Source organism: Poromitra crassiceps (genome assembly GCF_964638095.1).
Source record: "Poromitra crassiceps genome assembly, chromosome: 18".
Classification (NCBI taxonomy): Eukaryota; Metazoa; Chordata; class Actinopteri; order Beryciformes; family Melamphaidae; genus Poromitra; species Poromitra crassiceps.
Genome location: NC_139636.1, coordinates 5,579,033 through 5,591,946, shown reverse-complemented (window position 1 = coordinate 5,591,946; position 12,914 = coordinate 5,579,033). Strand labels below are relative to the sequence as shown.

General features: G+C 44.5%; 1 protein-coding gene across 1 annotated transcript in view; it reads left to right on the top strand.

The window, feature by feature from the left end:
• Positions 1-11,927, top strand: part of mbtps1 (membrane-bound transcription factor peptidase, site 1) — a 34,256-nt gene extending 22,329 nt beyond the window's left edge. The window contains exons 13-23 of the mRNA XM_083654375.1: positions 1,076-1,264; positions 2,019-2,191; positions 2,347-2,462; positions 3,452-3,608; positions 6,342-6,466; positions 7,133-7,210; positions 7,748-7,888; positions 8,042-8,173; positions 8,422-8,548; positions 9,239-9,369; positions 10,822-11,927. Coding sequence (XP_083510501.1) covers positions 1,076-1,264; positions 2,019-2,191; positions 2,347-2,462; positions 3,452-3,608; positions 6,342-6,466; positions 7,133-7,210; positions 7,748-7,888; positions 8,042-8,173; positions 8,422-8,548; positions 9,239-9,369; positions 10,822-11,048 — 1,596 coding nt within the window. The 3' untranslated portion in view covers positions 11,049-11,927. The remainder of the gene's footprint in view (positions 1-1,075; positions 1,265-2,018; positions 2,192-2,346; positions 2,463-3,451; positions 3,609-6,341; positions 6,467-7,132; positions 7,211-7,747; positions 7,889-8,041; positions 8,174-8,421; positions 8,549-9,238; positions 9,370-10,821) is intronic.
• Positions 11,928-12,914: the final 987 nt, after the last annotated feature.

Here is a 12,914-nt window from a genome sequence, read left to right as displayed (position 1 = left end):
GAGTGGGCCGAATGTTAGGCAACATTTACATTGTCGAGATTTTACATGTCAAGTAAAGTTGTGCCGCAATCTTGCAATGACGTGGTATCAGGGATGATGCAGCAATTAACTGATTTCCCTATTAACCGCTTTACGTTAAACGTCACGGTTTTGAACCGTAAAAGCTCAGCCACACCGAGTGTTCCTGTTCCCACTCTCAACAAAGGGAGATACAGTATGGTACTGTGGAAGTTGTGCACTACGAAAATTCGGAGACAACTCCTTGTTGAAGACTTAAATGATTATCACCCGTTGTTTATTTCAACAACACAACTTCACTTCCTAGTTGTCACAGACCACAAAACGTAATCACCGCTTAAGGTGTATGGAAACACAGTTAACCACCAATGTAGTAAAGGTAATGTGAATGTATTGTAAAAATAATTATTGCATAAGAACATGGGCAAGATAGCCATGTATTACCTGTAGTGTTGTGAAATAAATTAATGCATAATAATCGTGAAACCGTGATCCCCCCCCCCCCAGACTATAATCGTACCATCAAAATCTATAATTGTTGCATCTCAAGGTATTAGTTTGTTCTCGCCAGCTCTTCCGCCCTTAGCTCTCCACCTTTTGAAAAGTCGGTAGTGAGCCTTGCTGCCATGATAGCACTGCTGCAAATTGGACGTTTTGAAATGTCGTTATCACAAAGCAGACAGATGCATTTTCCTGAACCCATGGACACAAAGAAAAACTCAAGGTCCGAGTCCTCTTCAAATCTTTGCTATTCCTCTTCATATCTGCATTTCTGACGTTCTTTAACCATTTCATGTTCACGCTAAGCTAGTTTTCCCTCGCGCCTATCTCGCGCACCTGCAACGTACGAGCCCCGAGATCAATTGTGATTGGTTGTTCAGACGGATGAGGGTTTGGGGTGTAATAGATTGATGTGACTTGAGAATGAGAATGAAATGTTGATGAATTCTGCTGACAAATTCTTTTCCCTGATTTTTTAAATTAGTTTATAGGTTACAGTCAAACCTACCCATGTGGCTCTAAGCCTTCTAAAGAGTGCTCTCTCCTTCCCGTCCAGCCCATCTGGCAGCCGTACCTGCCCCAGAACGGTGACCACATCGACGTGGCCATGTCCTATTCGCCGGTGCTGTGGCCGTGGGCCGGCTACCTGGCCGTCTCCATCTCCGTGGCCAAGAAAGCGGCGTCGTGGGAAGGCATCGCTCAGGGTCATGTGATGGTCACGGTGGCGTCGCCTGCGGAGAACGGCGTAAGTCACTTAAACGCAATAGCAATTTCCTACGCCCTTTCACCAAAAACCCCGTACCAGTGTATATATTTACGAGAGTATCTTTGCACTAGAGCAGGGCTACCCGGCCCGTCGGACTCGGACCCCGAACCCGGCCCGACTTACGGGCCGGGTTCGGACAGAAACATTGAAGTCGCGTTCGGGCTCGGGCCGGGCTCGGTCACGTAATCAGTCACTTGTTTTTGCCTTCAAATATATCTATCATCAGCTCCTGAGCTAATTTACTACGTTAATGAAAGCACCTGAAGGCATCGAATGAAACACGCCCAGACATGCACTCTGCTGCTCTGCCCGGAGTCAGCTGCATGTAGGCTGGTGTCGCCGACACCGTGCAGTACTTCTTTCAGCGATGTGTGGGACTGTGTGGGCAGTGCACGGCACTGTTTGGTGCTTTGCTTTGTACATTACGTATTAATCATTGACTGCTTTGAATTACGAGGACTGATTTTGGTTTGGGATTATATAGGGCTGTTTATAGGCTGGACAGACTCATTGAATTATGCGCTCGCTGCGCTCCGAGGGGGAAAAAAAAATCACGGAGGGGGTTCGGGCCGGGCTCGGACAGATTATCAATTGACACCTGTCGGGCCGGGCCGGGCTCGGCTAATAATGTGACGGGCTCGGTCGGGTTCGGTAAGGAAAATTCAGCCCGAGCCCAGCTCTACTTTGCACGTGTAATTCATTTCTCCGTTCTTCACCCTTCACCCCATTGCAGTCTGAGGTGGGCGGGGAGCTGACCTCCACAGTCAAGCTGCCCATCAAGGTGAAGATAGTGCCTACCCCTCCGCGCAGCAAGAGGGTGCTGTGGGACCAGTACCACAACCTGCGCTACCCACCGGGCTACTTCCCACGGGACAACCTCCGCATGAAGAACGACCCGCTGGACTGGTGGGCGCCGGAGTTTTTCATGCACCCCTGTTTTCTTTCAGCTAGCTTTTCTGAATTCAACAGAAATATTGAATATATTAAAAATATTAACACATTGCAGTGTGACCTGAATCATCCCGTTGAGATGATTTGTGCTTACTCATATTTTGTTCCAGGAACGGGGACCACATCCACACTAACTTCAGGGACATGTACCAGCACCTCAGGAGTATGGGCTACTTTGTTGAGGTGCTGGGATCTCCCATAACCTGCTTTGACGCCAGTCAGTACGGTAAGAACACAGAGACACACACTTACTACATTGCATGGATATATGGTTTCAGTGATAATCTGCTACATTTTCATATAAATAAGTGTCTATTTTGCTACTGTGTTGCTGATTGTGCAGAAACGCCACAGCAAAGATGGAGAGAATAATTATAATAATCCAGAATTCCATTACCACTTCCAAACCGCTACTACAGCTGCAGACATATCAACTCAATGAATGCCTTTCCTCTCAGAATGCCGATTGCATACGGCTTATCACCTCTCTCTCTCATGGCCACGAACCACTTATAAGATAACTTATAAGATAACTTATAAGATAACTTATAAGATAACTTATAAGATAACTTATCCACTTACAAGATAACTGGCAAAAGCAACAAACTGATCAAAGTGAGTTAAATGGTAAATGGCCTGCATTTATATAGCGCTTTTATCCAAAGCGCTTTACAGTCAGTAGGTACATTCACCCATTCACACACCGATGGCGGCAGGCTACCACGCAGGGTGCTGCCACACCAACGGGAGCAATTTGGGGTTCAGTGTCTTGCCCGAGGACACTTCGACATGCAGACTTGGAGGAGCCGGGAATCGAACCGCCGACCTCTTTTATCCAAAGCGATTAGTGGAGTCTACCTCCTGAGCTACAGCCGCCCTGCGAGTTAGCGCTCTCTTGCTGTTTGAAGAAGCGCAACAATGTATTTTTTGTTTATGTATAAGGTGTTATGTGACAAGCTTTGGCTTCACGTTTAAGTTTCAGTGCAACAGGATATCAGACACGTTCATAGACATACAGGACATTAGATTGGTCATGCCACGTGTGACCAGTGAGTCAGGAAAGAACACTTTCACCTTTGACCCTCTTGATAGCAGGAACAGGCTTCTGGACCCACTGGTCCCCATAGTGCTCTCAACGCCCCCCATGTATAAATAAAGGTGAAATCAATCTAAAAAAAAATATATATATATTTTTGTCTTTGTCTCCCCCTGCAGGCACCTTACTGATGGTGGACAGTGAGGAGGAGTATTTCCCTGAGGAGATCACTAAGCTGAGGCGGGACATCGACAACGGCCTGTCGCTCATCATCTTCAGCGACTGGTACAACACCTCCGTCATGAGGAAGGTGAAGTTCTACGACGAGAACACCAGGTATTCACCTCCCTTATATAATGTACCGCTGCTGATTGGTTGTCCCATAGCAGGACAAATGCAACACTGCAAGGTCCAGCTCTGCTGCAAACACTTGCTGCCAGGTATGGGACGGCGCGGTGGCTCAGTGGTTAGTACTGTTGCCTCACAGCAAGAAGGTCCCGGTTTCGAACCCCGGTCCGTCCCAGGTCCTTTCTGTGTGGAGTTTGCATGTCTCTCCAGGTGCTCCGGTTTCCTCCCACCATCAAAGACATGATAATACTCCTGTCAGTGCTCCTGACCAAGGCACTGGCAAAATAGTCCCCGGGCGCTGCACTGCAGCTGCCCACTGCTCCTAGTTCTAGGAAGGTTCCTAGTAGAGGATGAATTTCCTCATAGGGAAAAATAAAGGGTAACTTAACTTAACTTAATGTACTGACTCTGGTCGTCTGCTTAGTCATCCCTCATCATCAAAATATCTCTGCATGATTCTTTGGCTGAATATTGCAATTACATAATATTACATAACATTTGCAGAGTCTTTCCATAGATCTGTTTATTTTAGTTCTTCAAAAAGACAAATGAAATGCTATTACTGTTGTATTTCTTATTTTATTTTTGTATCTTTTATTACACATATGTACACAGACACAGAGAGTAAGATTTCCATGAACGTGAAAACTGAGTTCTGGCGATTCTGCACCGCACCACAGGACAACTTGTTCTATATATTTTATTCTTTTAATTTTATTCCATATCATTTATATCTTCATTTCAGTTTTATATGTACAACGCCTCCATTATAAGACTGTTCTATGAACTATTGTAAAGTGTAAGTATCATTACCTCCACAATGCATTCACTTTCACTAGGAGTTTTATCAAGCTATGCCATTTAATTAGCAAGATGAGCTCACTGCCTTGTGTGGTTAACTCACCTTTCACTCGTCTTCATCACCCTCTGTCCAGTCCCCACTCTGCAGTATTACATTCTAATTATGCCTCCCTGTTCTGCAATAGATGTAATACATCATAAGGTCTCACATTCAGAACTCCTCATGCAATTAATATCCCATACAAGCTACTGTTAAATACAGTTAAATATAGCATTTATGTCTGGCTTAACACGTTCACTGCCAATGACGTATTAATCCGTCAAAAAAAATCCAACGGTTCACTGCCAATGACGTATTAATACGTAAAAAAAAAATCAATTTTTTTTTTTTGACGGTGGGACGTTGATCTAACCCTTTTACATCTCTTATATAAGTATTGGACGTGTACAACGTGTACAACCCATTCCACCGACCCACTAAGTGGCGACAGTGCTTTCCTGACTAGAGGAAGGCAAGCAAAAAGCAGTGTGACGAAGCCATTCTCATGAAAATGGATTGGCGAAAACGCTTTCGTTTTCGCGCTGATTGCTGGCGGTGCGGGATTGTACATTTGCATAATAGATTACGGGTGGAACACACTTTGAAACACGCAGCATAAATATGACCAGAATCGCAAAAGCTTCATCAAAGCTCTCAACCAAAACTCCAAGAAGCGAGCGAGTCCATCCAGACTTCCTCAAAGAGCGGCCGCGCAGACAGGCACAGGACAGCAGCAGCAAAGCAGTGAGACTGGTGACAAGCTTGTGACACGGCCGCTGCAGCCAAGAAGAACGCCCACGGAGGGAGGAGTTGGAAGCAGAGGGGGGTTTCCTGCTGTTATGGAGGAAATTACTGTTCAAAACTATTGTTTAGATGTCTGACGTCTTACTGATGCCAAAAATGAATGGTTAAAGTGACTGTTCTATCGAATTTCACAAAAAGCCGTTTATCTCAAAATAATTTTTCTGGCGCTGAAACCATGCTGTATTCAACTGCTAATGCTTACATAACTACTAACTCTACAAACTAACTCTTTTAGACAGAGAAAGCACACATTCTATTAGTTCTTTTGAGATATTGTGTGTTCACAAAATCTTAGCAGAAAAGAATCCTCGGGTCTTGAAAGATGAGCCAGAATCCTCAAAAAAACCCTCTGGCAGAACCTACCTACAGTAAAAAAAAAAATGGCTGGCAGTGAATGTGTTAATAGACCCATTTTCACCTGGGCCATTTGGTGTCAAAAAGGCAGGGTAAACATGAGGGTTTCCAACTTCCATGATCGGAATTTGGAAACCCTCCTTAGTGTGTTTCTTGCACCTGTGTTTACCCTGCCTTTTCGACACAAAATGGCCCCCCGTGAAAAGGGTTTATTGTTTGGTAATGGTTCGTTTGAGTTCTAGCTTCTTTCCAGCCACATCTTTGTGGCCCTTTTGTGGAGAAATTAACCCAGACATACTCAGCTGACTTTTGTTGTGAATTTGATCTTTAATTTCAATTTCCATTCTAACTGGTATTTAAGTTGTTATTGTTTTTTGGGGGGGGATTCTTATCTGCCAACACCGTGAAATTATCTGAAATACGTTTTGTATGGGATGTTGATTTCCTTGTCTCCTCTGTCTCTTTTTTTCTTTTCTTTTTTTCCATATAATTTGTATGTGATCATGGACGTGTTGCTGAAATGTCAAAGTAATTTACTTTAAGTCAATCTTCTGGTTGTGGTGAAACTGGATGTTCTGTCCACAGTAATTGAGTTGATGTAATCTATTGGCAGTAGCGGCTCATTTTGTCTGTATTTGTCGAGCAAATTTTTTGCCCTCTGTGGCAGATACGCTTTGTCCACTAAATTGTTTTGCAAATCATTTTCTGGATGTTTCCTGCAGGCAGTGGTGGATGCCAGACACAGGGGGCGCTAACGTGCCAGCTCTGAACGACCTGATCTCAGTGTGGGGAATGGCTTTCAGCGACGGGTTGTATGAGGGAGACTTCACCATGGCCGATCATGACAGTAAGACACACACACACAAACGCACTAGGGATGTCACGATACTAGAATTTCTACTTCGATACCGATACCCAGGAAAATATCGATACTCAATACCATTTTCAATACCACGGGAAGGGGGGGATGACGACACATCGAGAGGCATAAAAATAAAGTTAGACAGATGGACGGACAGACGCACACTTCTCCATAATCTATACCTGATCAAACTTTGAACTTAGACAGCAGATTAGCCTCTGCTCTAGCCATCAGAACATGTTTAGCTTGTTGAAGCAACAGATATCCACCAATGATAGGGAGGGAAAAAACTATGATTTTTCATTAAAAGAAAGCACTGATGGTATCAAAACTGTTGCAAATGAGTATTGTATCCATTTAAATTTTGTAGTATTGATACTTTCGATACTATCGCGATACCTGTTGCAAATGAGTATTGTATCCGATTCAAATTTTCAGTATCGATACTATTGATACTTTTGACAACCCTAACGCACACTTAACACAATAAATGTTTGCCTGGGTAAATTGTGGTAGAATATTGAAATACAACTACTAATCATTACCTCATCAGCACAGCATCACCTCTCTCTGTGTCTCTCTGTGTCTCTCTGTGTCTCTCTGTGTCTCTCTGTGTCTCTCTGTGTGTCTCTGTGTCTCTCTCTCTCTCAGTGTACTACGCCTCAGGCTGCAGCATTGCTCGTTTCCCAGAGGATGGAATAGTGATTGCCAAGAACCTGAAAGACCAAGGTACCAGCAGCCTTGAAGTGTTCAAACCCAGCCGGGTCCTGCAGTCCTGGCCAGCGGCATTATAGCCGTAGGCTGTGTTGTGGTCGCATCGAGTTGGACTAGAGGTTCCGAGTCCTGGACTCATTTTCCGGACTCGTGACTCGACTTGCACTCGAGCACTGATGACTCAGACTTGGATTTGGACTGGAGCGTTCATGCATTCGGGCTCTTTCTGTAATAGGCCCTAATGATTTGGCATATTGATATTGATAGCTATGTTAATACCGTGACAATATTCCATTTCTTTGGTGACTCGGAGTCAGACTCGAAAATGAAAATTGGGGACTCGAGACTCGACTCAGACTCGAGATATCGTGACTACAACTACAACACTGGCCGTAGGACAGACAACTTTGTAACCTGTGTGTCTTTTGTTCAGATGTACAGTAACACTGTGTGTGTGTGTGTGTGTGTGTGTGTGTGTGTGTGTGTGTGTGTGTGTGTGTGTGTGTGTGTGTGTGTGTGTGTGTGTGTGTGTGTGTGTGTGTGTGTGTGCAGGCTTGGAGGTGTTAAAGCAGGAGACGGCGGTGGTGGAAGGGGTTCCTATCCTGGGACTGTACCAGACGCCGTCAGACGGGGGCGGTCGTATCGTTCTGTATGGAGATTCTAACTGTATAGATGACAGCCACAGGCAGAAAGGTAACCTTATACTGTATAGATATATACTGTAGGCAGAAAGGTAACCTTATACTGTATAGATATATACTGTAGGCTACCTAACCCTTTTTTTTTGCACTTGTTAGACCAAACAAATCATTTGGAAAAATACCAATTGAATATTTTCCCCTCCAGATTGTTTCTGGCTGCTTGATGCTCTCCTTCAGTATACTTCATACAGCATGACCCCTCCCAGCCTCAGCCACTCCCACAGCAGGGTGGCGCCCCCTACAGGCACCGAGCATCCACTGCCACAGAGACTAGAAGGTATGTATGGAATTTACACTGTTAAGAGTATATAAATAAAGTTTAGAGTTGTCATTACTGTTAATATTCATATATAAATATAGATTACATAAATGACATAGACCAAACGGGTATGTATGCATGTACTCACTACTTGGCTCAGTTGATGTGTATGTGATGAAAGACAACGCAGTCACCTCCAGCTTATTCTCGATCTAATTCTGTCTTCCTCTTCACTTCACTCGAATTCTCTTCTTCTTTCCTTCCAGGCAACCATCTGTACCGATACTCCAAGGTTCTGGAGGCTCACCTGGGAGACCCTAAGCCCCGCCCCTTGCCGGCCTGCCCTCACCTGTCCTGGGCAAAGCCTCAGCCGCTCAATGAGACGGCACCCAGGTATGTCTGGAAAAACAACCACTATGACTGTCCATCAGTTCATATTGTTACAGGTCCCCATCCAGTCAGTCTTTCTCCCTGTGTAACGTTGGTGTTCCGTGTCAAACACACATGAGCGCGCGCTGTGCAGTTACACATCATCATCATGTTAAACACATGTGCGCACGCTGTATAAACGCACGTCATCATTTGCATCAAAGGACTTCCATTGATAAGAACCAAAGACTAATAGCTTGTTCCACTGCAGCATAATGACAGACTGCAGTGCTGTTGTAAAAAAAAGAAGAAGAAGCAGAACAGCTTTGCCTCTCGTCTTCATTAAACTCTTTGTCTGCGCCCACAGAGGAAATACCGGAAGCAGTATGCCACCATTACTGTCTCCCCGCATCTCCGTAAAATACGTTGTTTTGTTCTATATTGTCAACATACGGCCAACAGATATCAGCTGCTGGGCTTTATGGAAAGAGCGTGACTTGAACTGGTTAACAACAGTTGTATCAAATGGGTCATTCAGTGGCATTTTTAGCCCACATAACTAACATAGCTAACAGCTAGCTAACGCCAGAGGCTAGCGCTAGCTATTTATTGTATACCGTTACAGTGTATTATCTGTCTATCATATATAGCCCCCCTCTCACTCTGTGTGTCTCTCTCTCTGTTTCTCTTTCCCTCTTTTTCTCCTGCTCCTAGTAACCTGTGGAAGCACCAGAAGCTGCTGTCGGTGGATCTGGACAAGGTGGCTCTGCCCAACGTGAGGCCGTATCGTCCCCAGGTCAGACCTCTGTCTCCTGGGGAGAGCGGAGCGTGGGACATCCCTGGAGGTAAGACATTATTTTTTTTGGGAGGGGGGGGGGGGGGGTGTTAGCAGCACTGCTCTTTCCTTAGAGCTGTTTGGGATTCAGCACAACAGCGGATTATATTATTTTCAAAGCCTTCTAAAACATTTTTACCAAAAATAAATGTCCAGTGGGAAATTGTCTAATAGTGATAAGCCTGGTCTATGTTACTATATTGTGCACTCCCTGTCAAATAAATACACTCTGGCTCTAAAAAAAAAAATGAACTGGAATGATAATCAGATTACTGTCACTTTACCCGCCAGTGTTTCCTCCTTTCATTTCACACCATTAATTATCAAAGTATCTCCTTATTATAATCATGAGAGAATGTGGGGGAAAAGGTTAAGCTTCCCATTAAGAACTGTAGAGCAAAAATATACATTATATAATGACTCATAGCTGCAAAACTTCACACTTCACTGTGTTTCTTCTATTACGGGATATTTTCAGTCTATATTCATATTTCAGAACCTGACAGTTTTCTCGAGATAGAACAGAATTGATTCCTGGTGTGTGTATGGATGAAGGTGTGACCGTGTCCGAGGACACACCTCACACACACACACACACACACACACACACACACATAAGCCGTTTTCACACATGCCTACAGGAACATTGCCTGTAAATCAATATCGGCCATTTCCCGGAATTTCCCTTCACACCTAAGGGCTCACATGTGTGAATATAGCAGTCAAATTACCTGTATTTGAGGGGGGTCGGGGGGGCACTGCAGAGCGGGTGGGGAGTGACGTGTGCACTTCGATGGGGAATCGTCCTTATTTTGGGGGTCGGCAAAACTCCGATGGTGAAATAAGTTCGCTTGTCACGCAATAAATCACACTCGTTTGACTTAAGAGGGCATGTATGTTGTATCCTTCACATTCGCTCATGGGCTGCAGTGCAGAGTAGTATCCAGGCAGCGTCAAGCCAGCGTAATAAACACAGCCGATTTCCCCCCTCCCCTCTCTGCTCGAGAGAGGCCAGTCCTTCAGTCCTCCGCACTTCGCAGCAGCCCGACACAGGACAGACACAGCGAGAATGGCAGCGGCTTGCAAGCCGCCCAACGCTTGTATGTATGTAGAGAAAGCAAATGCACGAAGCGAAATGTGGAAGTAGTTTGCTTTGATGTGCGCAAATGATTAGATGATGCACGCTGGAAGTGAACGTTAAGCAACGTGTGTACACCTCGCCCATGAGAGAAGGACCGGCAAATGACTTGACACGTTTCACACTTGAGTCGCTCTGCCAGCATACCAGTCCTGTCACTACCGAGGAGCTAGTAAAAGATCAGCGATCGCGGGGGCACGCTTGTGCCGGAAAACAATTTTCACACATGAAAGAAGGCATAGACCACTTTCTGCTCATTTCCCGGTATAAAGCGCATGTGTGAAAATGGCTATATTCACACCTCTGCCCCCTCTCTCCCCTCAGGGATCATGCCTGGTCGATACAACCAGGAGGTGGGCCAGACCATTCCGGTGTTCGCCTTCCTGGGGGCGATGGTGGTCCTGTCCTTCTTCGTGGTGCAGCTCACCAAGGCCAAGAGCAAACCCAAACGCAGGAAACCCCGTGTGAAACGGCCCACCTACCTCCAGCAGCAGCAGCAGCAGCAGCAGCAGCAGCAGCAGCAGACAACCGGGAAGAACCCCACCGTTTGACTGGGACTGGAACCTGGGTTCACCCCCCCCAAAAAAACTGAGAAGTTGTTAGAGAAGACAACTTTTGATAGAGCAGCAGTTGGAGTTGGAGGTAGGGACGGAATTGGAATGTAAACTGTCGGGGGGCAAACGTCTCGCTCGCAGGACGGAGGAGGGATCGACATCTTCCCAAATCTGCCAAGACATGAACTCTCTCCGCAACGTTTTCTGTGCCTCTTGTCTGTCTCCAGACTGTCAGTGGGTGTGTGTGTTTGTGGACTAATGAACAGTATTAGACAGTCACTCACCTGGCCCAGTCCAGACAGGTGTGTTCAGCACCACTCACCTGTCCAGACAGGTGTGTTGCCCACCACCTTCTTCCTTCTCTCCTGCTTAAGAGCTTGTTTCATTCCTCTGACCAAACGAAGTTTCTTTATGACTGAAACGCATCTGTTGACGTTTGTATTTATTATTGAATTTGTTCATTCCCTAACGCGTCATGGATACATGCACCCCAAGAGAATACATTACACACACTCAACACAATGACATTGTATACACACACTTTGACGACGAAGCAATTTGCATACCACACACACACACACACACACACACACACACAGACACACACACACGCAGACATTTACAACTTGAGGTCTGTATTCATCACCTTATCCGGACTTGGACTCTTCCATGGACTCGTCTTCGCTGTCGTCGTGTGTTTTGTCCTCGGTCCATAATTTTTTTCTGTCTAAATTTATTGTCTTTTCTTTGTTTTTATATTTTATATAATGAACTCTGGCCAGGCTTTCTGTTGATATCCTCCTCCATGATCTCTTGGTCAATAAAGTAGCATTGACAAACTTGTTCAAATATATCTCGTCATCAATTAAAAAAGAAAGCATCATCATGGCATTCTATTTGTTATTCATTATTTGAATTCAAAGTTGATTCAGATGTTGAAGGTGGACATGTCTGCTGAAGTGCGATACATCTTTTGTACATTGGTGCCTGCCTACCTCAGTCACCCCCCTCTGTTCATAGCAAAAATGGACTGATCCCACAGCGTTCTCCGACGAAACCGTTAAAAGATCAAAACCAACACGATTTTATGGTTTTTCTTTATTGTCATACCTTAATTAGTAAACAGTCACTCAGCTCAAGTGTGTCTCAACTGATCTTGTGATGGTTGTATATAATGTCTGTAACCATAGTCATGTTTACTTCAGACCGATATGGTGGCTATCTTTGCCTGTGTATTTCATTCACTTGTGATTTGGGTTTACTTGACACCAGTAACCCGAGGCATCAATGTATCAATAAGATCTTCATAAACCGCCACTGAAGCTGCACCAGCTCTTTCTCCGCCCTATTTAAATTGCTCTAATTGTATATACACAAATCAAAGCAGAGTGAAAGTGAAACCCAATAGTTTTGTATATTTCATAAAATCCCTCAAATCCATGAAAAATAATGCAATTAAATGTCTTAGTATTTCCTGACAATTTATTGCAAAATCATCAGTCCATTAGTTGGCATCATAAAGGTCTTATGTTAGAAGTTAGAAGTTAAATCTGAGATTTAGAAGTGAAACCCAACGCCTGGCATCAGTCATCACAAGCTCTATAAAATAGCAAAAGATTGACCACATGATGAAATATACAGAAGCGTTTAGGTTAAACTACTTTTGATATGAGCTAAATCCTTTTCAACACACAGGTTAACTACTCTATATATACCGTAGAAGTATTTATTCAGCAGGCCATTGATAAATTGCATTCCACTATGGCGAGATGACAGGTGATATGGACTCATTCCATGTCAGTGGAGGCTTTAGTATTGGTTATGGAGTGAATTCAGTGATGCAGGCTTGATTGCATCAGAGGT